Genomic DNA, 26,421 nt, shown 5'->3' with positions numbered 1-26,421 from the left:
CATTGCAAATAGTGCATAGGGGCAGAGAGGGGGCGGGAGCTCAGAGCACTGCTCCTGGCTCTTCCAGCCTCCTCCCCCTGCAGAGAGAGATGCCGTATATCGGCCGGGTGTGAATACGTGGCCGATATACGGTTGTCTGAATAAGCCCTTAAGGTAAGTGTTAAAGAGGCAGTACTATCTGTACCTACACCATTTCCAGGAAGAGGAGGGGAGGTAGTACTATCTATACCTACAATAATAAAAAGAAGGCAGTATTCTCTGTGCCTGCTACAGATACAAAGTATTACCTGTGCTTATCTCACATACCCAGAATGTACTCTTTATTTACAAGGGAAGACAAAGTGTCAGCATATGTTTCTATATGTGCAGACCTACACGGCCAACGTCCCACTCCTAGTCTCCCGACGGCCCCTTCATACTGGAGCACACATACTGTGCATCATCGTAGGGAGCAGGTGCGTGCTCAGAACTGCCGCTGCCTTACCTGGATTTGTTTAATCGTGTTACATGAACTCTTCCAGGCAGAATCTGAATTTGCAACTCTTTACCAGCCCGTCACTATAAAACAATTAGGTGCTTTAAATATGTTGCTGCTAAAAGTTCTAACATTTGGATACATTGTTTCCGGGGGCTTTTTGTTTCTGCTTGTTATGTATTTACTAATAATATATTTTCCCAAGCAGCGGGCGTCTACCCTAGTGTTTGCCCATAGTGTTTACCCATAGTGTCGGCTTGCAGGGTCAGCAGTAACATTCAGGGCTGTTTCTGTGCGGCTCCAGCATGATCACTTGGGATAAACTAGGAGTCAGCTGAGGCTGTGTGCTCATACATGACACACCTTGGGAGGAGGCACAGCAACAAGCTGGCATGGCCAATCACTTGCCAGTGCCAGCCCACTACTAAGGAAAGCCCTACAGCTTGCCAGGGGAAGCCCAGCCATTGCAATAAAGGGACAGGGAATGGGATCCGCTTCTGCTGGTTGCAAGAGACCAAGTCCTGAGCATTCACCCAGCTGATCCGCACAACTCCTGCCTGGATAATCCAGTTTCCTGCTTCCTAGTGTGACTCATCCAGAGCCCTACAGCTGCCCGGCACACTACACAACCACCCATCACAACACATTACATCCTCCGAAACACACCCATGCAACCCAGTGTGCTGCTAGATACACAGCCGGCCCCTCCTATACAACCATACACACCCCTACAGCAATCCCTACCAGCCCTGCTCACATTCATTCTGTACTGAAATGTACTGACAGCTGATACAGGAACCTGCAATTACCTGTCGCCATACCCTACCTGGGCTGCCAGGATCTACCCCGGTGCTACCTGGGCTTCAGAGAACGTCGCATTCACCTGTCCTATAGGGAAGGTTCCCGTACTACGGAGGAGATCCCCACTTTACCTGGGCTGCTAGGTCCCATGCACCTGTGCTGCTAAGAGTCAAGGGTTCCACCTGCCTAGAGTTTACGGAAACACCTGACCTGTGCCCATGGCTGCCGGCGAGGTTCGCTATTGCTCCAGATTCCCATACCTGTGTCTGAAATTCACCCTCATTGTATACAGCACTATATTCTGGGTAAGTGGCCCTTCTCTGGGGGGACTGTATGGTTTGGGTGTGTTATTGACATGTGTAATACCTGCACATTAACTAGATGTGTAGTTTACTTTCCATTTGCTGTGTAGTGTAATAGTGTATTGTTTTCTGTTATCAGCCATTTCAGGTAGGAGTAGAGGCTATTCTTCAACAGGTTTACTGACCAGCCAGAATAATACTTGTCCTCTGTAATTCCTATCTAACACACTAGTTGCATCTGCTGGGAGTCCCGTCGGTCACTGGACCCTCAGAGGTCCTGGTCTAGGTCCTATGCTTTGCCTGTCTGCGGGTGGTTTTCTTAGGGTTTAGTCTCAGGGCTCCTTTCACACAACTGAATACACTTTTTCGGAATGAACTACACTTTTTTTTTTTCCAAGCACATCTGCATTTTTTTACTGTACTTTTTGCGCCCCACGAGGCGCCTTCATTAATGCACGGCAAACAGACGCGCCAATTGAAATGGCTAATTAGTCTGGTAAAATCCACATCTGGAACTGGAGTAATTAGGCATCGCGCATCTCCTTGCATAATGTGGGGAACTTTTGATGTGCAGGAAAAAAAGCACGTTGTGTATCTTGGTGTCTTGTTTTTTTTTTTTTTTATTGCGTCGCCAAAATGTGCAGGAAAAAGTGCATGTAAAGGAACACATTGTAATCAGCGGGGTCTATTCTCTGCGCATTGCACACAGACGCCCGTGTAAAGGAGCACTTAAGGTGCTTTTAAAGGTGACGCTGATTGTTTAGTGTAAACGTGCCCCAACAACTGAACAACGAATGATAATTGTTCGCTTTTTGCTCATTCGTTTTATGCAAGCATAACAGTTATCGTCAGCTCATTCATTTATCGTCGGGTGTAACCAGCGCTCATTCCCAGCGGTCGTTCCCAGCGGTCGTTCTCAGTCGCTTATACAGCAAATGTGAAAGACTGAACGATGTCTGGTTAAACCTCACCAACCATGTATCTGCCGGTATCTACAGGCTGCCTGAGCGAGCGCTGACACCGTAAGCTCGCTCAAACGATAAATCGCCGTCTATGAACACCCTTCTACTTGTTTACGGAATAAGCAGAAACTGCACAAAAGAGAAAACCCAATGGAACTAGCCGGACCTGTTAGCGGGGACAGGCGAGGCGGTTACCTGACTTTCTTAGCTGAGGTGTGTTTCACCTTGCAAGGCTGCAGACAAGCAGAGAATCTCAACTTGAGCGTTAACCCTTTACCTATTTGAGTCTTTCTTCATCTTGTACAACCCAACGTCTGATACGTCATCAGAGGTTTGAGGCATACTGCATGCCTGTGCAATAAGCCGGATTGGATCCCATCAGGGTAATGCAGGGAAACCTTCTCTACTGTCTTGATTACAACCCAAACCCCTGCACCCCCCAGGGCTCGACTGAACGGAGTCCACCATACAGTGGTGCCCCATTATGACGGGTAAACCCTGCCAGGAGCGTTGTGTAGGTGGTGAAGCCTTATGTAGGGTGGTGCGTGATATGTCCATAGCTCAGTATTACACAGGTCCATGTGCTGGCGCCTCCATATGGCACCCTATTGTCCCATAATGTGGGATGCTATGGAACATGCCATGATTTGTTTTTCGCATGGGCAATAGTGATGTAGGTCAGTGGGAAGGTGTTTTATCTGCAGCTTGTAATGTGTACGATGTGTTTTTGTGATGAACACCGGATTTGCATCCATTTTCGTGAACATGAAAAAAATAATCGCCTGTGGTTCTAACAGTAAAATGCTCTAAAGAGGCACCGCACAGGCATTGGCTGATGGCTCTACATCCCCCCCGCAGCGAGGTGCACCCCGTACCTGTTGTGCATGGAACCCGCATGCTGCGGAATGTTACCAGTGTGAATTCCAGCTAATTATATGCAACATTAAAGTCCTCCCCTCCCATAGAAGAACGCACGATAAACGGTGCGTTAAGTTACAAATGTATTGCAGCACACTCGTCTGAAATTGGCCTTCTAGTTCGGAGCAGCAGCATTCATAATTTGGAAGTCTTCAGAGCTGAAACCTCCCATGGTTCTTTGCTGGTTGGCTCAATGTATGTAGAGTACTGATGGGCATTCTGGCTCTTCTAGGTAAGTGATCATTTTGGCTTGGCTCACCAATTCCCAAATGGCTCTTCATTAAACACATCAGGCAGTTCTGCCCTCCTCTCGACGCTCTAACTGGGGTCTACAGAGGTGAGGAGGGCAGATGGACGGCCCTTCTTCTGCCCCTTTCACAGTTAAGATTAAGCCACACCATGAAGTAAGAAAGTGCTGCCGCTCCGCCTCTTTGCCCTCCTCGACTCTCTACATGTAGGGGGGTTACAACAGTTGCTTCCAGCTTACGTCAAGGAGGTAGGTCGTTCATTGATGACCTATCGTGGCACAGAGCTTGTCCTTGTGGTTTGTATCCAGGAAACTGCAGTCATTTGATTAAAAAGATACTCTAACGGGCCAAACATTGACTTTGGCCGGCTCTGCGGAGCAGCGCTCCCTCTGACACCGCTCAGATTGGTTCATTCAAATCGCATAGTAGATTTGGCCTTTAGCTTGACATTAATTACATGATGATTGCAATTTGATCAATCTGATTAGCATCAAGGGGATTTCGATAATCCATGGAGTCCTTCCATTTTGGGAGCGGTCCGAGACTAGAGACTTCGCCTATCTCACATCTATTATTTTGACTGTACTCCCCTCTCGGGTGACCTACCGCCCACCTACCATGCAGAACCATCTGCTCCATTTTCACTTGTTTGGTAATTTTAGGATCCTCCTAGATGTTCCACCATCACACTTCGCAGCAAGTGCCAGTTTTGACAGAGACCTTCTATAAGATGCTGGAGGATCTTAAGGTCCTACTATATAGCACAGTTATCATGCGAATAATCTGGCTACATTCACACGGGCGAGCGCGAAATCGGAGTGGAAACTCGGCCCAATATAGCGCTTGCAAATGTGCGTTCTTCATCCAATAACCCCTTGCAGTGCACCTGTGAAGTTGCGATCCTCAGACGTGTGCTTCACATGTCAAAAGAGCAAAAGGTTTTATCCGTTGGTTCCAATAGGAAGCATCACACCACATGAGGCGCCAGGCGATATATCTAAGGTCCCATTCCAAGGCAGCGCCAAAGGATAGAACGTGCGATCTGTATGCGGGAGAAAACATTGCCCATGTGCATAAAAGAATGGAGTTCGTATTCGTGCGTCTCACAACGCACAAAGCTCAGGCAAGACTGTCGCCCCTGTGAATAGATCCTCGGTCACGTGTTTTTGGGTGTTTTTAGTTTTGCTTGTTGGCTGTAAACATATTGAATGTCTGATCAGCGATCAATTATTAGATTCTTGCTGATCAGATCTTATTCATGCAGACCTGACGATCCTGTCGTATGAACAAGCATTGCAACGATTGGCTGCCGAGAGCGGCGCAGGGTTACTGGTAATAGACCAATTATTGTTCAGTGTGAATGCATGTCAAGCGAATGATATCCGGTATTCCTCACCGCTCCTCGCATGCTCTCTGCAATTTATCTTGCCATGTAAACGGGCTTTAAGGTCTGCAGATCTTGCAGGGAATGGGTCGCATTAAGTCTGAGCATGTGCTAGTTGTTCAGGTTTTCACTGACTTCCACTTCATGGCCGCTCTCGCACATGCGTTCAGTTAAACGTCGCTGGAAACTGCTGCGTTTTACCACAATGTTGAGCGGTGGTTTGGAACGTGTCACAGCGTTGGGCAGCGCTTTTTAACCCACCCCAACACTGTGATGGGTGCATTAAATGCGAAAACGCTAAAAAAATTGAAAAGACAGTGCTCAAAAAATTGCGGCGTTAGAAATGAGAAGCCCCATTACAAACAATAGGAGCGCTGGACCGCGGTTAATGCTGCATCGGGATGGCATGCTAATCGCAGTACAAAGTGATGTGTGAGCGGCCGAAGGCTAAATTCACACGGGTGAGCCAGATATCTGGGCGTGATTCACGGGCTGATATCGCGCTCGCCAACGCGTGAATTCCCTGCAGGGAATGCGAGACCATGCAGCAAGATAAAACACGCTGCAAATTATTTTTTCCCGCTCCGCGGTGCCATGCGGGGGAGAAAATTGCTCATTTATATGACCCCATTCTTTTGAATGCGGTTCATATTCGTGCTTCTCACAGCGCACATCTTGCGCAATTTTCTGGCACATGTGAAGGCGGCCTTACAGTACATGTCAGAAGTATTGTTATCACTGTAACTTCAGCTTCGCCAGGAGGGTAGGTTACTTTATGTACAGGTGCAGGTAGAGTCCTTGGCTGCTGCTGCTGTTGTTCTCCCTTATCAGCGGTTGTTCCAGGCAGGAGTGCCTTTTATCTAGGACTTTATAACTTAAGGACACACCTTCTGGGAAATGGTCCGAACACAACCATGGAGCAACAGATTGCAGAGTCATTGCACTTGGCATATATCAGCATGTGATGGCAGTACTATATTATGGCATATAGTGAGCCGTCCACTTATCCTGCCATAGAAATCTGTTATGCAGGTATATACCATGACTATATAAACTGATGTCCCAATAGGCAGTATAATGGACAGGGCTAGAAAATGGCTGCTTCATTCCAGAATCGGCACCACCCCTCCGCATGGGTGGCATCTAGTATTGGCTCCGCTCCACTAAAGTCCATGGGGTCGAACTGCAATGCCACGCACAACCTATGGACAGGTGAACTTGTATCATCTCCTCCAGTTCCCCTTAGCTGCGTGGTGGTCACATTATAATAAAGTACAACCTTTATAAAGAGACCTTCCCATTAGGTTCAGCCGAATGTGCCTTTAAGCCATTTCCACCATTTGCTGCACATGTATGAGCTGAGCTGAGCCTCCTCCATAGGTAGCGGGTGGTGCTTGGGTCCCGGGTGTTTAATCCATTAGATGCCGTGGTCAATGACAACTGCAGCACCTAAGCAGTTAGAGGGGAGGGCTTCTCATATCGCCCCTTCCCGTGACGGAGGTGTGCGGTGCCAATGGAACGTCATGACAACGTGAGCCTAATAACTGTTTACAGGACCGCAGTCTCAGGCTGTGTTCACATTGGTCAGAGTTGCCATCTGAAGCCTTAAGCGCAGATCTGCTGTGTTGTACTGGACACCATAACGTGGCACGATGTGCTATTTTGGCCAATTAAATGCCAGTCGGCATGATGGAAACTCAACAGACTCCATTCTAGTTAATGGGGTTTGTCAGCCATCGTTTATCATGTGCTCAATCCACCCCTCCATATTTATTTATTTTGATGACGCCGAACAATGAAAATCGAACCACAGATATCAACAAAGCCTATGTGCCCCTACTATGCCATATATAAGGAAGCATGGGGGTGTCGTCCATTCGCGCGACCACGAGCATCATTTTTAGCAGAAAAAATATGTCGAACCCCAAAAAACCCTCACTCGGCAAAAATCCTCGGGATGCCTAAATGGAGGCACCTGCAAGCTCTTCACAGCGTTGGATGCTGCTAAAAGAACTCCCTCTCCCTTTTTTCCCCCAGCTCCCATAGGAGTCTATGGGAGCCGCCGCCCTATATCAGTCAAAAGATCAGAACTGTATTTTTACCCACTGTATATTTGCCGCCGTATTTCGGTTGCATATGTTTTATTTTTTACGGTGCAACATTTTTACGTGCCGTATGTTCGCCTGTGTGATGGTCTCAGATGGTCGCGTATATGTCAGACGTAAAAACACACTGTAGATGCCCTCGTGTGAATAAGCCCAAATACTCTTGCACTCAAGTGTCCAAGCCCCTCTTAAACTCAGGTTGCTGCCATCACGTCCATAATGTCACTGCTCTTACAGTAAAGAACCCCTTTCATTCTTTCCTCTAGACGTAGAGGGCGCCCCCTTGTTAAGTCAGTCTTTGGTATAAACAGATGATGGCAGAGATCTCTGTATCGTCCCCTGATATATTTATACATAGTTATTGGGTTGCCCCGCAGCCATCCTTCTTTTTTTTTTCTTTACCCCTAATAAAACTAAAAAAAAAAGGAAGAAGTCAGTAAAAAAAAAATAACTAAAATGGCCGTATGTGTCACGGGAAGAGAAAAATGCAGCAAAAGGGGTTAAGACGTCTCTGCACTTCTTTCTGGTGTAACTGGTGACCTTTAGTGGAGTTTAGTTCTTCGCTCTGCGCCTCCTCTGACGTTTCCTCTGAATACACCGGAGACAGAAGCCATGTAATAGATCTGCTTCCTCCTCATCGGCCTCTACAGGTTTTCCTACGTTATGAGGGCCGAACTCTTCCAGTATTAACCCTTTACTATTTATATAGCTGAAGGACCGTTCAGGGTTAGTCTTGCTCTTTGGCAGGAAGTCTCTCGGTTTTTCGGCTTTGTTGCTTTTTACCTAATTTATTTTCCCTTTATAGTGTTTAGTGCTTCTTCGCTGCCTTCTTGTTTTAGCAGTTCACCTGCTTTCTGTTTGTTTCCCCTTTACATCTTTATGGAGCCGGATTGTTTTTCTCCTATTCCTAACCTTTATGTTCCTGTAGTGTATGATCCGCTCACAGTAGGTATTTACGATGTTTTTACTGCCTGCTCTCTACTTTCTGAGTATCGTATTTTCTGGCGTATAAGATGACTTTTTAACCCAGGAGAATCTTCTCCAAAGTCGGGGGTCAACTTATACGCCGGGTATAAGCTGTAGAAAGAAAAAATAATACTCACCTCCCGCAGCGTTTTGCAGTGCTGCTGCAGGCTGTCGCTCCCTCCTCCTCGCCGACAGAGCACTGCTTTCTGGATGCAGGGCTTGAATGCCCCGCCTCCAGAAAGCTAATGCTCTGATTGGCTGACACCGCGCTGTTAGCCAATGAAAGACGGCGCTGCGTTAGCAAATCACAGCCATTCAATTACATCATTGAATGGCTGTGACTGGCTAACGCAGTGCCACCTTTCATTGGCTGACGCCGCGCTGAGTTAGCCAATCAGAGCATTAGATTTCTGGAGGCGGGGCATGCAAGCCCCACATGCAGAAAGGGATGCTCTGTCGGCGAGGAGGAGGGAGTGACAGCCTGCAGCAGAGCCGCGGGAGGTGAGTATTGTATGTTTTTTTTCCTTCACCGTATTTCCGGTGTATAAGTCAACAGTTGGGGGTCGCCTTATACGCCGGAAAATACGGTACATTGTCCCAGTCAGCCTTAAAGAAAACCTAGAAGCAATGGGAGGAGACGCAGATTAGATATTAAAAAACCCTTTCTGACAGTGAGCGTATATTGGCCCGCCGTTTTCACAGTTGGCTGATGTACGCTATGATCTGATGCATTGGATTCCAGTACATCAGATCACATGGCCGTATTCCCGTGACATAAAAGCGCCCGGCTGGCCAATATAGCGCCGGGCATTTTAAAGTCAGGCCCTGGAACTATCTTTGGGCCGGAATACATCTGCCGCTGCATGATCTTCTATGGGAGCCAACGACAGCGGCCGGAGAAGGGGGTGGGAGGGAGTTTAGGAGCGTGACTGCTAAACTACCTCCATCTTCTTTCCTCCCCTCCACCTGCTTGCAATGGGAGGGGGTGGAGCTAAGCTCCCGCCCTCCCCGCTCCTTGTCCACAGCCAGCAATGGGAGGAAGTAGGGCAGCGCTTAGCTCCGCACCCCCTCCCATTGCAAGCAGCCAGAGGGGAGGTGAATCGGGAAGGGGCGGGGCCTTAGCATATATGCGCCGGGCCCATGCCGTCTAAATGGGCACACAAACGTTAAATTTGTGTGCCCGTTCACAAGTTTTTACTCCCCAGATCGTAGCGTATATCGGCTGCCGTTTTCACGGCTGCCGATATACGCTCATGGGAATAAAGCCTGAGGGTGATCAATGAGTGGAACAGGTTACCACAGGAGGTGGTGAGTTCTCCTTCAGTGGAAGTCTTTAAACAAAGGCGGACAGACATCAGTGTGGGATGATTTAATGATCCTGCACTGAGCAGGGGGTCGGACCCGATGACCCTGGAGCTCCCTTCCAACTGTAACATTCTATGAATATTGTGACAGAGCAATTTTTTTTTTTTAAGGATTTTTATTTTTATGATTTAATGAAAGCAGTAAAAAAAGAAACTAAATCTGAACTTCGTATTGCCGTAGTATAATGATGCAGTCGGGGCATTTTTTTTCCTACCACACTGAGAACAATAAAAGTTTTCAAAAATCCCCCCAAAAATGGCGCAGCAGCTTTTCCCCCAATACATTCTATGGTACATTAAACCGTGCCAATAACACAATCGGTTCTGCTAAACAAGGCCTTGTGGGGTTATGTCAGCAGAAAAATAAAAGGCTTTGATTCTTGGAAGCGGGATGACAACAAAAAGACTAAATCGGCTGCCGACACTTACTATGGCGGTTTGATGCCAAGATTGTAAATGCTTTCTGCAGTAATGGGCGATCTCCAGCCTCTTATGGCAAGCTGAAGGTGTGGCATACAGCAGACATGGCCGGAGGGGGGTGTATATATATATATTCAGCATTCCAAATCCCAAGAGCAGGTGATGGTGGGGGTACAGCGCTGCATTGGATTCTTAGTGGGAAGGGGCCGCAGGAAACTGTATCTTTTATGCCCTTTTACACAGCAAGATAAACTGGAGCGAGCAGCCAGCAGTGACGCCACAATTGTATATGGGTGACTGGGCATGCATTTACACTAAATGATAGAGTCGTTCGGTTGTTCGTTGGACCACATGCACGCCTCTAGTCAGCCCTTCGGCCACTGCTCACTATTCAGCAAGTCGTACGACGTCTAAGGGATGCGGCAGCAGACGATCAATCATCTTCAGGTCTGCATGAAGGATGCGATCAGTGATATCTAACCGTTTATTGCTGTTCGTTTGCACACATTCACACCTAACGATCATCCTGCAGCCCACCTGGTCTACTGTTTGCACAATAAACGCCACGTGTAAAAGGCCTTTTAGTCTTGTCTGCGCTGCTTACCTCTGCCCCCCCCCCCCCCCCCTCCCCCCAGGGCGTCCTTGTGATAATGTCTGAAGATGAAGGAAGGTTCTTGTAGAATTACCGGAGGGGGGATATCTTTCAGTCGGGTCCGGGCTTGTGAGCGCACGCTGTCATTCCTTCACATGAGGTATTCCGGGTACAATAAGCTGCATATCTCGCACTGTCAGGAATGTGGTGTGGATGCCACAGAATAAGCAGTGGGGTTGGAAGGCGCTTGAGGACCCTCGCCCCCATATCTTATAGGTCTAGCAGTCTTAAGGGGTTGTTACCATTTCATTGGACAAAGCTCATTCCTTGTAATAATGGAGACTTCATACAACCTCTCCAACATACTTTCAGTATCGGTTCCTCACGATCTTCAAGATCTCTTCTGCTCGTTCTTGGTCAAAAATAACTTCTTTTTATTGACTGTCAATAAATGTCCTGGTCATGTGGCGCTCACACAGGAGGTACAGAGCAGGGGTCCGATAACTGTTCTGTACGAGCCGAGCGCCTCTGTCCATCACATGACCAGAAAGTAAAGAAAAATATTTAAAAAATCAAGGTTCTAGAGCATTTCAGATTCTAGGTTATCCACAGTCTAGAGAACAACTTACTGATCGGTGACTGTCTCACCACTGAGACCGCTGCCATCTCTATCAGTCCTCCCCGTGCCCCACTCTCCCGTCACTTCTGTCCCTGCAGGGACGTCACTATGAATGGACCACTGTCTCACATGAGCAGGCAGCACTCCATTCATTTCAATGGGGCTGGTGAACAGCGAAGGGAGCACTGGGGGCTCCTCCTAACTGCAGGGAGTGCAGTAACCCCACAATGAGAAGGATGGGGGACACAGGACCTCTGTTCTTGAGATTGGCAAGGGTCTATGTCGTGAGGACCCCCCCCCCCCACACACACACACACACCCCACCCAACCGATCAGCACATTCTCAGATAGGGGATAACTTGAAATCCTGGTACAATCCTTTCAAACTGTGGGAAGTTGATATAGGCCAGGTTCACATCTGCGTCAGAAGGTATGTTCACATCTTACGGCTTAAGATCCTGGATGTGATGGCGCAGCATGTGGGAAAGTATTGGTCTGAATGCAGAAAACCGGAGAGACCCATTATAGTCAGGGACTGAGCCAAAGAACAGAAATGGACCAGAACCACGGCCACAGGTCTGAAGGTGCTCTTTGTTTTGTGGTAGATTTCTAGGAAAGATAGGTGTTGGGTGCTCAGCGGGAGTCTCTGGGGCCGGACCCCCGCGGATGTCAGACACGTCCAAAGTCTCATGTCAAAACATTGCGAGTGCAGTTACTCTTTAAAGAGCTCATGCCCTCCTCTTACTGCGGCCCACTGCATAGCTTTTCCGTGGCCCCGCTGCTCTAGCAATGTCTTGTTTTGTACTCCTCCAAGTTCTCCCATACTGGTTCTTTTTAGATTCGGCTCCTGGTGGTCCCACCGCTTGTTCAGTCAATCATGTTGGGCATCACCCACTGACATTCACAGCATTGGGAGTTTATGGACTCTGAGTCAGAGGGACACAAAGCTGCAAAGTTACAAAGCTGACTCCACTGACATGGGGCATGAAAGGTCCTCTCTAAGGCTGGCTACATTGATCCGCCAGCTCGACCAGCATGGTTTATACTTTTTAACCTCCGTAAGAGAGTAACCCAATAACCTGCTGTATTTACTAGTGACTTTTTTGTATTTATTACTTCATCGTTCTCCATTCCTCCCAAGCTGATAGGCGCACTTGTCCTGGCTATTGGGATCTATGCTGAAGTTGAGAGGCAGAAGTATAAGACTTTACATGGCGCCTTCCTTGCTCCGGCCATCATCCTCATTCTGCTGGGAGTTCTCATGTTTGTTGTATCCTTCATCGGAGTCTTGGCATCGCTCCGAGATAATCTGTGCCTGCTCAAAGCGGTGAGTATGGCCTTCATGCGGGGCTGTACATATCTGTTCAGATCTTTGTATCTGTATGTTCCTGTTCTTCCCTCTTGCAGTTCATGTATATCCTGGGGCTCTGCCTTCTGTTGGAGTTGACTGGGGGAATCATTGCCTTGATCTTTAGAAATCAGGTGAGGACTCTGCTTCCAGCTGCTCGCCTCTTACCTGGTCTCCATTGTTTGTGTGGGGAGGACATCTCATCCAGTCCACAGACCAATGATGAGTCTCTCTTTTATGCCAGACAATGGAGTTCCTGAATAAAAACATTCGGAAGGGAATACGGAATTACTATGATGACCTCGACTTCAAAAACATCATGGACTTTGTACAAAAGCAGGTGAATATTTACAAATGTAGTAGTAACTTACGAGTTTAGAGGGGCCGTACAGGATTAGATGGGCAGGGCTGCTTTCTTGCAAAAACCGAACCACGTCTGCCCGTTGGTTGCTACTGCAGTGAATGGGGATGAGCAGCAATGCCACAAACGGCCTGCGGACAAGTGGAGCAATGTTTTGGGAAGAAAGCAACCATATTTTTCTCAATGGAAAGGGAAGGCAAAATGAATCTGAATATATGAGGGTATATAGATGATGTATTTTTGTAATGGCTTTAAATCTGTTTCCAGTTCAAGTGTTGTGGGGGAGCAGAGTACATGGATTGGGAAAAGAATGAATATCACTCCTGCTCAGCTCCGGGACCTCTTGCATGTGGCGTTCCCTATACTTGCTGTATCACAAACAAGGTAATGGCATCCTAACAATCCTTCACGCTAACTTCCTGGTACGAATGGCTAATATGGCATATGTTCCCGCGTACGTGAAATGCACTCGTCAGGTTAAGTCAAGGGGTCTGATGAAAATGGATAATAGTGGTAGAAGGGGAAAATGTGGTAGCAATGCTAGAGCACACCGGAGGCAGAGCATGTTCCTTCGTCAACAGACCTACTCCATCTACGAGACCAATACATATTTTAGTGCCTCGTGCAAACACTGTCCTCTAGCTTTGGTTTAGAAATGGGCAGTGTCTAACCAAAACTTATTGTGGGAGAGGGCTCTGGTGCTGCTCGGAGATACGGAGAGTCTGCCATCTCTGCACTTGACCATTTGCTCAGATCTCTTACAGAGCTCCCCATGAGTTATGGGTCTGAGTTATTGACTGGTAGTTAATGTGGAGCTACCAGTACACACGTGTCCATCCTTAAAGGGCTTGCCTGTTTAGAATTAACTTTTTAAAACCAGAGCCAAAAGGGTTAAAACAATAAAACAAGGGGTACTGTCTAGTGATGAGCGAGCACCCAAATGCTCGGGTCCACGTTATTCGAGGCGAGCTTTTCGTAAAATTCGAGAGCTTTACTCTATTACGAACCCTATTGACTACAATGGGAGACTGGAGCATTTTTGTATGTGGGACGCCGGGTGCCGAGCTTTTTTATTTTTATTTTTTTCTCCTCCATCCCGGTTGTAGGGTTTGCACGTGGTGTGAAAGACAGACCTAGAAAAGTGAGGAATTTACCACCACCCCTTCCTTTTGTTACTGGGAGTTCCTTTTGGGTACAGTTGGTATTTTCTTTGAGGCGTGTGGGGTTGATTCTTCTGCACTTGTTTTCATGTCATGAAAAATGGAGCTTTGATTACACAGCCGTGTTGGGTTGAAGGGGTTCTGAATGTGTTCACTCAGTTGGGAAGCATAAAGACAGTCTTTTGGTTGTAATGTTAGAAGAATATGTGAAAAGCATGACTACTTTCAGAAACTATGCAGCTCTTGTCAATGACTGTTGTTGTAGTTGAATATTTGGAGGAAATGAAGAAAATGAAGGGTTGTTATTGAACCAGTCATATTCAGTTTACATGGTATTAACTCTTTACATTTGGACACTTGATCTAACAAGTTGCAATGTAATAAATAGCGGTTGCATCTCACAACCAGCAGAACACGCCCTGCTGCACAATCAATCCAAAAATAATAGGTCAGCGGTCAGCACGCAAAGCTTCCACGAAAAAACTTTTCTATATCTTATTCATTACAATCAAAAAGATGTTACAGTACAATAGAGATGAGCCTCCAACGTGCAGCAGACAGATGGAAGGAAGGCATACAACATATCAAGTTCATAGATAACTATATGCTCAAAAAGTGCACATATGCAAAATTATATATTGACAAACATTTAATCATATAAAATGACGCTTCAGGCATACAAAGCATTGAATCTATGCATATAAGCAGCAGCACATAATGTGTAAAGCCCACCTTACCATCGGCACCCCGACACATGTTTTGCCCCAATCTTCCTCAGGGGTATATTTTTGAGCATATATTTAATTCTATGAAGTTGATATGTTGTAAGCCTTCCTTCCGTCTGTCTGCTGCACGTTGGAGACTCATCTCTATTGTACTGTAACATCTTTTTAACTCTAATGAATAAAATCTAGAAAAGTTGTTTTTTTATGGAAGCTTCGCTTTCTGACCTATTTTTGGACTGCTCTAACTAGTTGTTTCTGCAGTTCAAGGGTTGTGTCTGCAGGAATCTGTCCAATCTTATCTAGGAACTTTGCATATTGTAACCAGTTACATAGCAGTGCTTTACTCTCTTACAGACGGCAGTAATGAATACATTGTGCGGATACCATGCCATGAAGTTTCAAGTATGTACTTAAGGAGAGCATTATCTACTGTATGTATTGTTTATTCAATCCTGCATCTTAAGGCTGGGTTCCCACAGGACGGAAATCCCGCAGAAATCTTGCGGCTTGGCCACGGCGAAAAGCCGCGAGATTTCTGCGGGAAAACCGCAGCTTCAAAACTCGCAGCATTTCGCCGCAGGTTTTGGAGCGGTTCGGCCACCGACATTCCGTTGCGGCTTTCTCTCCCCATAGAGAGGGAAATTGCGAGTGTTTTCCCGCACATGCGATCTGCGCAGCAGGTAAAAATGACATCCGCAGGTATTTACTTACCTGCGGGAGTCCAATGCATCCCTATGGGCGCGGATCATGCGTTCGGGTCACCCTCCTGGATTTTGAAATTAGAATTACCTAGTGGACATGAGGCCTAAGACTTTCTTCCATTACTTCTCAATATTTCTTCCCCTTGACCTGATTAAGCTAATTAGTCAATGATGAAAGGCGCATCTTATTAATACTTTAATGCTGGAATTACTTATGACAAAGACCACTCTTGCATACGCTGTCCATAGTCTTGTCATGTCAACGTCCTTGTGGATTGCCCACAAAAGAGAACACTATCTGCCCCCTTTACACATCCCATTTACCACATGCAGACTTTATACTTTCTTCTGTACTTGCTCCCGACACTATTGGACCGACACACCTTGGATGCCCAGTAACTGAGTCATGCAGCTCTCCCTCCTGTGCATGGGCTCCTGTTAAATTCATCATAAACCCTGCTATATCACCATTACACCCCAAGCCTAAATTGTGAAATCTCCTCACCCCATCCAATAAAAAGTGACAGACTTCCATCAGCATGTGACCCACTCTGCCAACTTCTTATGGGATTCCCTCCTGCTGGACCCCACGGGCTCTGTAGCTGGGCCCAGTTATGTCAGAGCTGGGGTCATCAGATGTCCTGGTCCACCGATGGGTCAGTTTGACCGTCAAACAGTAAAATCCGAGGATTTGTATACTAGGTACATAATTCTCTTTATGCCATGCCCCATAAGTGTTGTCTTCCTACTACGATTAGTACGGCCCTGCATGTTCCCTCTGACACCATGTTGTCTCTTTCCTGTTCAGAGACAGGAAGCTCAGAGGTTTATCTACGTCCGAGGGTGCACGGATGCAGTTATTATATGGTTCTTGGACAATTATACCATCATGGCCGGAGCGCTGCTGGGTATCCTCCTCCCTCAGGTGAGTGTGTATTATATGGGTAAGTCGTAGCCCAAATGAGGTATTAATATATAATTTATGCACGAGAGCATAAGACGTGCCGTTGTGTTATGAAGGCCGTCCTCAATCTGTGCCAAATCCATACTGTATAGACTACATGCACCGTGTGGGGGAAGAGTCGCTGAGATCTCACACATGAACGCAGTAAAGCGCCGCGACTTCAACCACGGGGCTTTGCCGCAATTTTACTTTCGCTTTTGACCGCAGCTCCCTGCAGCCGACTGCGTGTTTTAGCGCACCACATCATTGTGATGGGTGATGAGGTGCGCTAAACAGACAAATAGAGCAGACAGCGCTAAAATTGTGGCAACGCGATCGACCACATGTCTGCGAGGCCCCATTAATTTCACTGGGAGCGTTATACCACCATGGGTTAATCGCGGTCTAACGCTCCCACTGAAAGCGCCTGCGAGGCTTAAGTCTCCGTTCACACATTCAGGATTTGATGATTCCACAGCTATTACTGTTTTAGTCCTCCAAACCCGCTGATAACCGTGGGGATGAATGACTTCTAATGCATATGGGGGGCTCAGCCCGACAGGATTATTGGGGAAGGAAGGGGGATCCGGCCTGCTGAATCTCACTGCCCAATCTTTTCTTTCCTGGGAGACAAACCAACGTGAGAGCTGTCTGGCAGCGGCTTATCATCCTAAACACATGAATGCTCGTGTGGGCAGCACTGGCCAAGCAGAGCAGTGTAGTGTCTTGTACTGTATTAGTATGCATCATTAGTCTATCGGGTCGTCGGAGAGGTGAGACGGCCATCTTTGTTAATAATAAATGCTGATTTTTATTTATTTATTTTTTAATTGAACTAAAACCAAAAAAATCTTTAGGCCTCCAAAATGCTATGGGCAAGCCATCGGGGGTGGTGGGTTTGGCCAAAGGCAGCACCCAGTGCCGGCACATAGCCGTCTAGTGTAGTTGACTTCATAGCCTTTCTTGTACCCTTATACATGATGTATGCATGTAGTGTAACGTTGATACTTTACCTTTCTACTAGTTCATTGGAGTCCTTCTATCGCTCCTTTATATAACCCGGGTAGAAGATATGATCAGTGAGTGGAACAATTCTACGAATGTTCTCCTGGAGGATGAGACCACTAGACCGGAGATAGAGTTCTCCTCTGTTGGCTGTTGCCGATGCTATCCAGGGCAGGAATCATCAGCCTGAGTGTCTTCAGCTCACACCAACGGTCGTGCTAACAAACACTAAGCATTAACCCCAGCGCTCACCTGGAACACTGGAAAACATGTCTGGTCCTAGAGATGGGCTGGCGGACTCTTCTGAAAAACTACATTTCCCACTAAGGTTGACGGGTGACAATGAGGACTATATTGTCCTGTACCTGGATCACACTACTGGTTCTGAACTACAGTTGTATGGACGTTCTTCACATGCACTCCAAGCAGAATTCATCTCAGTTCTATAGCAAATGGAAAGACTGCCCTGAATATACTGCACTCTGATTCCTGGGTGGAAGACCTGAAAGCCTACAGCAATACCAATGTGTGCTCAATGCTCCCCATCCCACCAAAAAAGAAAAACAATGCAAACTTCATACCTCATGATCGTCAAGCAGTGGTTGCTCCAAGTGTTGGGAATCCTAGCGGTAATCTGAAAGGGAAGCTGGCAGCAAGTGTTCATTTACTCAACAGCACCACTACAGGTGAAATGAAGCATTACATGGTGTGCATTGGAATCAGTAGGCTGTCCATACAAAGCGGGTGTGTCAAGTCCTCCAGAAAGAAGCACTCTCTGCAGCTGCTTGGCTTAATGATGGGGTATTTGACATGAGATGCCCTACAGAATACTCTAATATTGAGTATCCGAAGGGTTTTCTAAATCGGACCACCTTTTTTTTTTTCCAGAGTTTACAAGTAAAGATCTCTGCAATGAGCACATCACCTGTTCATGCTTCTGTAAGCAGATTACTGTACTAATCTCGATCTATCGGCATGTACGCTGTCCATGTAAAGCCTGTGTGTACACAAGCAGAACTATTCTGTTATCCATGGCCCCAATATGGAGGGGAGGTGGTCAGCACATGCTGGGGATATAATATAAGGAATGAGTATGTCATCTACTACTTTCAATTAACTTTATTTATAAAGGTTGGCAATGCCCTTTAAATAGTTCTTAAAGCGGTGCGCTTTGTACCTCCCCAACGTGTGGTGAACATACGACCAGGTGTATTTGGCTTTGCTAGGACAGCGACATGTTTTATAGGTCCTACTATATATGCATACTGAGCAGGTGCTAAACTTAATCCAAGGACCTCCTAGAACGGCAGGAGTCTTGTTGTAGAAGGGACTGTGGTATGGTTCTCTCTCCCGTCATGTTTACATGAAGAATCTATCCTTACGACTAGACTAACTGGTCTGTGCTCAGGTGTAAAGTGCCAATAATTGTATATTTTTATGTGTTTTTAGAATTTTATATACCTACCTGCAGCCCCATTCACTAGGGACTGAAAATTGGTACAGCCCATAGGATAGCTGCCTGAGTTTTTTGCATCTGCGAAGTGGCGCGGCGTACAAGATGGCTGCCAAGCAGCAGTCCCTAGTGCATTGGTATACTGTACCTTAATTCATTGCAGAATGGTTGTAGGGACTAATTACTGTAGAGGGGCGGTCCTCTCCATATAATAGTGTATATGTTCAATGTTTACAACTATTTACCACTAGTGTCTAACTTAGGGCAATGTTTCACCAAACATGGGGTTCATGGACTTCGTGGGGAAATGTCTAGTAATGGATATCTACTAGGTCATATTCACAGAGCCCTATGCAAGTTGCAGTTCGCGTCGGACAGCACACTGCACCTGCACACTGTGTATTTTCATATCTGAATGTGGTCAAGTATAGGACCTGCAGCGATCTATAGGACCTGCAGCGATCTATAGGACCTGCAGCGATCTATAGGACCTGCAGCGATCTATAGGACCTGCAGCGATCTATAGGACCTGCAGCGATCTATAGGACCTGCAGCGATCTATAGGACCTGCAGCGATCTATAGGACCTGCAGCGATCTATAGGACCTGCAGCGATCTTACACACACACCAATGATTGGTGTGGGAGACATTGGTGCGAATGGCCAAACTGGCTATAATGGGTCCATGAGATGTTTTACAGACATGACCCAATTTATACGCCTGACTGGACATTAAACGCAAATTAACATTTTACTGTACACATACGGCTCCATTTACTCTGAATAGTACTTCACTAATAAGCAGCCCTGTGTGCACCGGCTTCTCCTGTTATAAACCACTAGCCACTAGTAGCCTGTGAAGTCACCAGGGACCATGTTCTCTATTTCACATGCATGCCTATATGTGGGTCTGGTTCCATCTACAGCCATAGGCCTCCCTTATCAAAACGAGCCTTGTTGCCCAATAACCAATCACAGCGCAGCTTCCATTTTCCCTTAGGTTTTAGAAATGTAAGCTGAGCTCTGATTGGTCGCTATGGACAAGACAACTGTTTTTTCCATAAATGAGCCCAATGGACTCTAGTCCACAAGATGACTGCCACCACTCACTGTGTACTAAAGCTGTATTTAAATGGGCGAGCCCGATATCCCTCTTGTAAGCGTGCGAATCTACTTGCAATTGCGATGCGTTTTGTGAGAATCTCCTCAACATTGCCTCACACTTGAGCATGAGAAAATCACGTTTCAATAGGAAAAATTAAAAATCGCATTGCGCTCGCATGAAAACCGGATGTTTTCCTTTTTATCTTGAACTCTTGGTCCAAGAGAAATCTCCATGTGTATAAACCTAGAAAATGTGTCGTTCTCTCGTGCGAGTTCTGTCCATGTTGCCATCAGATGGAACCTGCATGAGGAAGTCGCCCATGTAAATACAGCCTTACAGCCTGCAGTACTGAAGCTCATCAAGGGTCGTACCTAAAGTATCCGAGCTTTAAAGGACTAGAATGTTAAAATACCTCCAGGAAATGTTATAAAACAACAAATCAGCCATTAATGAGGAGCCAAGAAACTTTCCACAAGGCGATGTGAATACTGAACTCCATTGCTGCTATATTTATACATTTGAGGAGGTCGGCGCACATTTTGATCAAATCGTAAGGGCCCATCTGCTCCAACGAGGTCTTAGAGCGCCTTCACCGTCTGTAAATGCTGGGGAAATGATTGCAAAAACTCAGTAGCATTTACAGTACAAACTGTGGCTGAGGCTTAGAGAAAATCTCATCCACATGGAGTGGAAACCTTTGGCGCAGCCTGTTATTTCATGCCGTGGTTTTCGCCCTTTTTTGTTAGTTTATGTCCAGGTGGAGGGAAAATTTACTGCGGAAAAAAAATTGCATAAAAAAGGTGTGGGAATAAGTGCAGAATTCACCCCTCGTCTGAAGAGATGGAATCCTCACTGAACATCCGCTGCTATAATTGACTTGCTGCAGATGTAGATTTCGCACGGCTCGTCCAATCCTGCAGCACGAGGATGAGACTTTTAAAACCTCATTCACTTTGCTGCTCCTGTGAATGCCATGGGTTTTCCATGTGGGGGGTCTGCCCTGCGTGGACATACCAATATGCAAAGACTGAAGCCCATGGTAAATCTTCACCTTCTACAGTTTGTGTGAAGGCCCCCTTAGGGTGAATGCACACGGGCGGATCTGAATTACAGAATCTGGAGTGGGCGACCGCCTCCGGATTCCGCAGCAAATACCGCCCATAGAAGGCAATGCAAAAGTGATTCTTCATGCGCTCAAATGGGAACCAATTGTGATTTCTGCTCGTGGATGAAAAATCGCAGCATGCTCTATTTTCCTGCAGACTCTGCACGGACGGCTTCTATTGAAGTCAATGGAAGCTGTCTGACCTGTAGCCCATCCCCAAGTGACATTGTGGACGGGCAGCGGATTCTGCAGGAGAAGCAGGAGTTTAAAAAAAAAGCGCTCTCCCCCCCCCCCCCCCCCCCTGAATCTTTTCGTCCGAATAGTCAGTTACTCGGAAAAAGCGGTGCTCGGGTCCCAAAACACCCGAACTGAGTAAGTTCGCTCATCTCTAGTTAGGATCCATTCTGCCGGGCCAGATGGGCTCTCACAACTGATCAAAACGTGTTCCAAGAACTTCCACATTCATAAATATAATGCAATTCATGTATTTGCTGTTGGCACGTCTCTTGGCATTGTGTGCTGTTATGCCCGGTCTGTAAGTTGGCCATACACATGTGACCACTGTAGCTAGTCGTTGGCCTTGGTGATCATGTGTCATGCATGTTGGCATCACCACTTAGGCCAATGATTGGCTGTTACAGTAACATAACTTTTCAGCCTGTATAGAAGCTTTTGTCTCCTAATATCAACACTTTCTAGGAGAAAAACCGAGTCCATAAGGCATTCGATGGAGTAGAGCACAATTTATATATTTACTCTTCATACAGAATATCAAAAATGAAGTCTACAGTATGGAGGTAGAGGAAGTGTCCATAGGCTGCTAGGTTGTACGAGCTGTAATGGGTGTGTGTGGCCTAAATGGAAGTGTGTGCTCCACTGCACTAAAGCCTGTAAAGGTAGAATGAGTTCAGCCAAAACCTGTCCGTTCTATCACTATTCAACAACTGGAAACATCGACAGATGGATCTGTACAGAAGCGCTGAGTGCGCACATGGGGCAGACCTCCTGCACATGGGGCAGACCTCTTGCACAGAGCAGTACCACGCCATAGCCGTAGGTGGCAGTCCTGTACCTTTCTATAGCTGCCATATGGAATATTACCATTGTATCTTGCTCATTGGATTCTGCTAACTCTAGAAGCGTTGCTCCGTGTTCCGTCGCCATACTGCAGTGGCTCCGTAGTGCCGAGCCATCAGGACCCTATTAGTCATTGCAGTCTCTCTGCTGGGTGCAATTTGAGAATATTGCTTTTTATTTTCTGCACGTTTTATGGAGCTGGTCCAGGGAGGGTTTTTATAAAACTGCATCTCTGAAAACAACATAAAATGTTGCACCTTTTTGTCTGCTTTACAAAATGTTCTTAAATTACCTACGTTTTTCTACTTTTTGGAGTTAAATTTAAAAAAAAAAATCACTTTTCAGTACAAATGAAGTATCTTATATGAAGGGGTACCCGGTGGAACCGCTCTCCAGCGGTATGCATACATAACAGGGCCTCAGTCCACAGGTGGAACCTACAGCGATCAGCAATGTGGCTCTGTGTCTGTGGGATCTGTGGCTTCACATCACACCTACTTCTTGGGTTCCATCATTTTTGATTGCGAGAGTAGTGTAGACGATGAGTCGATTGGGTAACCTATGGATCCACTGTATGACCGATCCCATGGCATGCCTCCATTATAAGTGTAATGACATGTCTGAACATGGCCTTACTGCTCGATCGTACATGTTGGCTTCAGTAAGTGGCTTGTGCCCACTGTAATTGGGTGGAAGGGTCCCTGTCACAGTGCACTGAAGTCAGCAGGAGTTTCTCCACCATATAAGGATGCCTACACACTACAGTTCTTTTTTACTGCGAAATTCACAGCGTTTTTTTCTCTCCAGGGGTCTATGGGGCTTTCTAATGTTAAAATCGCATCGCGCAAAATTGCGATTTCGCGGTGTATTTTGTCGCGATGCGTTTTTAACATTAGAAAGCCCCATAGACCCCTGGAGAGAAGAAAACGCTGCGAATTTGCAAACTCTAGTGGGTAGTCACCCTAAAGCTGCATGTCCACGGGCAATAAATGGTCGGCGGATCACACTGTGGGAAGCTTTCTATATGGAAAGCCCAGCGCCGGCGTCCAAGAGATGGAGTCATAGCGATTCTCTGCTCGCTGAATCTAAATTGCGATTCTCCGCGTTGAGCCTATCCTCCTCCCTCCTCCCCAAATGCCATGGACAGGCAGCCTAACCGAGTCTTGGAAACTGTATTTCCTCCTAAATGATTGATATTGATTAAGGGGCTTTGTTTATATGGAGCAATAAATCGTTGGAACTGTAAATTGCAGTCCGTTTACACCAGCAGATAGTTAGACTTTAATTGGGTTTTTTATCATTTGCTCGTTCAGTCGGTCGTCGGCCGCGCTCACACTGAAGAATAATCAGCCAGTGATGAGACCTCCTCCTGACATGTGAACCCAACACGCTGGCACTGCTATGGCATATTGTATGCCCAGTGTCTGTCTGCAATGATACGCTGGCACTGCTATGGCATATTGTATGCCCAGTGTCCTTCTGCAATGATACGCTGGCACTGCTATGGCATATTGTATGCCCAGTGTCCTTCTGCAATGATACGCTGGCACTGCTATGGCATATTGTATGCCCAGTGTCCTTCTGCAATGATACGCTGGCATTGGAGATGGGAAGGAATTTGTTCCTCTTAAAGGTTGAAAATTGGCTTCTGCCTTTATTGGTGTTTTTTTTCTTCCTCTGGATCAACATTGGGGGTAATAGGCTGAACATGTGGGGGTTTTTTGGCCTTACCTACTATGTCATGTTGCCTCGTTGCAGACCCACCTTGTGAACACGGGCATTGCTGTGGCATATTGTGCATTCACAATGTCTCCCCACGATGCCCCTGGACACACAGCGATGGCAGCGTGCCTGCATTCATGGCGCTCTATGGAGCCCCGTATAGGATTGTGACCCCACGTTTAACTCGATTGCACTGAATCTGCCGGTCTTCTGCATCTGGAAATGTTTGTGTTATTTTTGGTTTAACATTGGAGTATTTGATTACATGATTTGGATTATTAATAAACATTATGGTTTATCGGGTGTTCCTGGTGATTTCCTAAAGGTTTCCGCAGCACATCGCGCCCGTGTGAGCCCAGCCTTAAATTAAACTGTCTGGAAAATATTGGGGATGGGAGTGGGAAGTTCGGACTGAGGATGACCTTGGGGTGAATGCACACGGGCGGATCTGAATTACAGAATCCAGAGCGGGCGACCGCATCCGAATCCTGCAGCAAATCCCGCCCAAAGAACGCAGTGCAAAAGTGATTCTTCGTGCACACGGGCGAAAACACATTGTGGTCTCCATCGTGGATGAAAAATCGCAGCATGCTCCATTTTCCTGTAGATTCCGCCCGGACGGCTTCCATTATCCATTGGACGAGCAGCGGATAAAGCGGGATTTAAAAAAATATATATATATCTGTACTGCACATGTCCAACAGCGAGCTGCCGTACCATCCGCAGTGCAGAAAATAAAAGGCAGGTACACAGGGATGGCGGCCGGGTACGGAGTCTAATCCCAGTGCGGGCCCCGGCATGTGGAATCTAACCCGTCCGTGTGCAGCCAGCCTTAGTCTAGGGTCATTGGCAGCAAAAAAGGCCTGGGTAAGGCTCCATTCATGCGGACAAGCGCAATATCAGGCGGAGAAACCCGCTTCGATATCACGCTTGTCACCGCGCAGTCTACCACCGCTGCGAGGATTTTTTTCATACAAACTTCCAATCCTCTGGCGCTTGTTTCACGCGACTCGTCGGAGGATCGGGGCTTCCCATTGATTTTAATAGGCAACGTCACATCGCACTCAGGTGTTTGACTGTCCCATTGAAAGAAATGGGTGATGCCTTCCCAGGGATGTGAAAAAATAGGACAAACAGCCGGTATTTTATTATTTTTTTACCTTGCAGAATCGCTGAGAGGAAGAACTTGTCTGACTCCATTCAAAAGATCGGCATCCATGTTTGTGTGAGTTTTGTATGTCTCACAATGCACAAAACTCGTGTGAGATTGACACCTGTGTGTCTAAGGTAGTAGACTGATGAGAGGGGAGATACAGGCTGCTGCCACAGGGGGGCGCCGTATACTGAGGACTTTACATTGTGCTCATAACTGAAGGGCAGCCAATGCAGGGACTAGCGCAAGGCAGAGGCATGAGGGCAGTGGCTGGCGGAGGCATGAGAGCAGTGGCTGGCGCTGGGCGGAGGCTCGAGGGCAGGGGCTGGCGCAGGGGCGGAGGCTCGAGGACAGGGGCTGGCGCAGGGGCGGAGGCTCGAGGGCAGGGGCTGGCGCAGGGGCGAGGCTCGAGGGCAGGGGCTGGCGCAGGGCCGAGGCTCGAGGGCAGGGGCTGGCGCAGGGCCGAGGCATTGGCGTTGTGGTTGGACAAAAAGTTGAGCTTGGCTGGTTTTAGTGTGGGGAAGCCCACTCAGTATCTAGTTGCAGGGGGCAGAGTGAGGGAAGAGCAGGCTCTGGGGATGTTTGAGCTGCCAGTGACTGCCTGAAGCGTGGAGTCGTGTGAGTTGACTATACGTCAGCCATGGGGCGTGCCGCCTAGGAAATAAGCTGATGCCAGAAATATCCAGTTTAGGTTATTTAGTAGACGGCAGAAACTCCCGCTCAGTTTTGATGAGCTGATGATGGAGGCAGCGGACATAGAAGCGCTGGCATTCTGTAATAGGGTGGGGTGTCTCGGGGAGACGTGGTATAATTGGGAGTAGTCCGTGTAGAGATGATACTAAAAGCCAAGTCTGCTGCTAGTTTGTCCTGTAGGGACTGTGCAGATGGAATCTGGGACTAAACCATGAAAAGACCCAACAGCGAGGAGGAGAAGAGCCGGAACGAGCACAGAGGGAAACCAGGAGCGCACGGTATCCTTAAAATGACCCTCCAGGCCTGGAGGAACAAAGATGGCCGCACCGGCTTCTGCCTGTACATTAGTATAAGACACCACCTGCTGCTCTGAGCAGCGCTGTGTGCATGAGCGGCATGTAGTCTTAGACTACCGATGCTCCGAATGCGGGGTATATCACACGGTCAGAGCAGGGGTTCGGCCATCTTTGTTTCTCCAGGCCGGCGGGGTCTCTTTCAGGCCCACAAACCGGAGCGTCCTGAAGAGCGGTTGATCCTCGGTGTCAAATGCCGCAGCGATCTACAAGAATCGGAGTCGTTGCCGTGTGATGTGGCCGGCGGGAGCGCATCTGATACCTCTGTAAGGGGGTCTCTGTAGAATGTAGAGTATGATGGCCGGTCCGAGGCGGTTTCCACGTGGCCACGAAAATCAGGTGAGATTTGTGCACTGAGATGC

At 47.2% G+C, this 26,421-nt stretch overlaps 1 protein-coding gene across 1 annotated transcript; it reads left to right on the top strand.

Annotated features, from left to right (window-relative positions):
• The first annotated feature begins 952 nt into the window (after positions 1 to 952).
• Positions 953 to 24,163, top strand: TSPAN15 (tetraspanin 15). The gene is made up of 8 exons (XM_066581959.1): positions 953 to 1,581; positions 12,298 to 12,483; positions 12,564 to 12,638; positions 12,749 to 12,844; positions 13,133 to 13,249; positions 15,105 to 15,152; positions 16,260 to 16,376; positions 17,419 to 24,163. Exons 1-8 carry the CDS (start codon positions 1,495 to 1,497, stop codon positions 17,587 to 17,589), a joined length of 897 nt encoding a protein of 298 aa, XP_066438056.1. The 5' UTR covers positions 953 to 1,494; the 3' UTR covers positions 17,590 to 24,163.
• Positions 24,164 to 26,421: the final 2,258 nt, after the last annotated feature.

The sequence above is a fragment of the Eleutherodactylus coqui genome, chromosome 10, assembly GCF_035609145.1.
Source record: "Eleutherodactylus coqui strain aEleCoq1 chromosome 10, aEleCoq1.hap1, whole genome shotgun sequence".
Taxonomy (NCBI): Eukaryota; Metazoa; Chordata; class Amphibia; order Anura; family Eleutherodactylidae; genus Eleutherodactylus; species Eleutherodactylus coqui.
This window is presented reverse-complemented; position numbering and strand designations above follow the sequence as displayed.

Excerpts from the sequence above, each read along its gene's own strand:
- TSPAN15 (XM_066581959.1), top strand. The coding sequence starts at position 1,495 with ATGGCTGCCGGCGAGGTTCGCTATTGCTCCAGATTCCCATACCTGTGT. Across the intron at positions 1,582-12,297 it reads TATACAGCACTATATTCTGG|CTGATAGGCGCACTTGTCCT; the intron begins GTAAGTGGCCCT and ends ATTCCTCCCAAG. Across the intron at positions 12,845-13,132 it reads TGGACTTTGTACAAAAGCAG|TTCAAGTGTTGTGGGGGAGC; the intron begins GTGAATATTTAC and ends ATCTGTTTCCAG.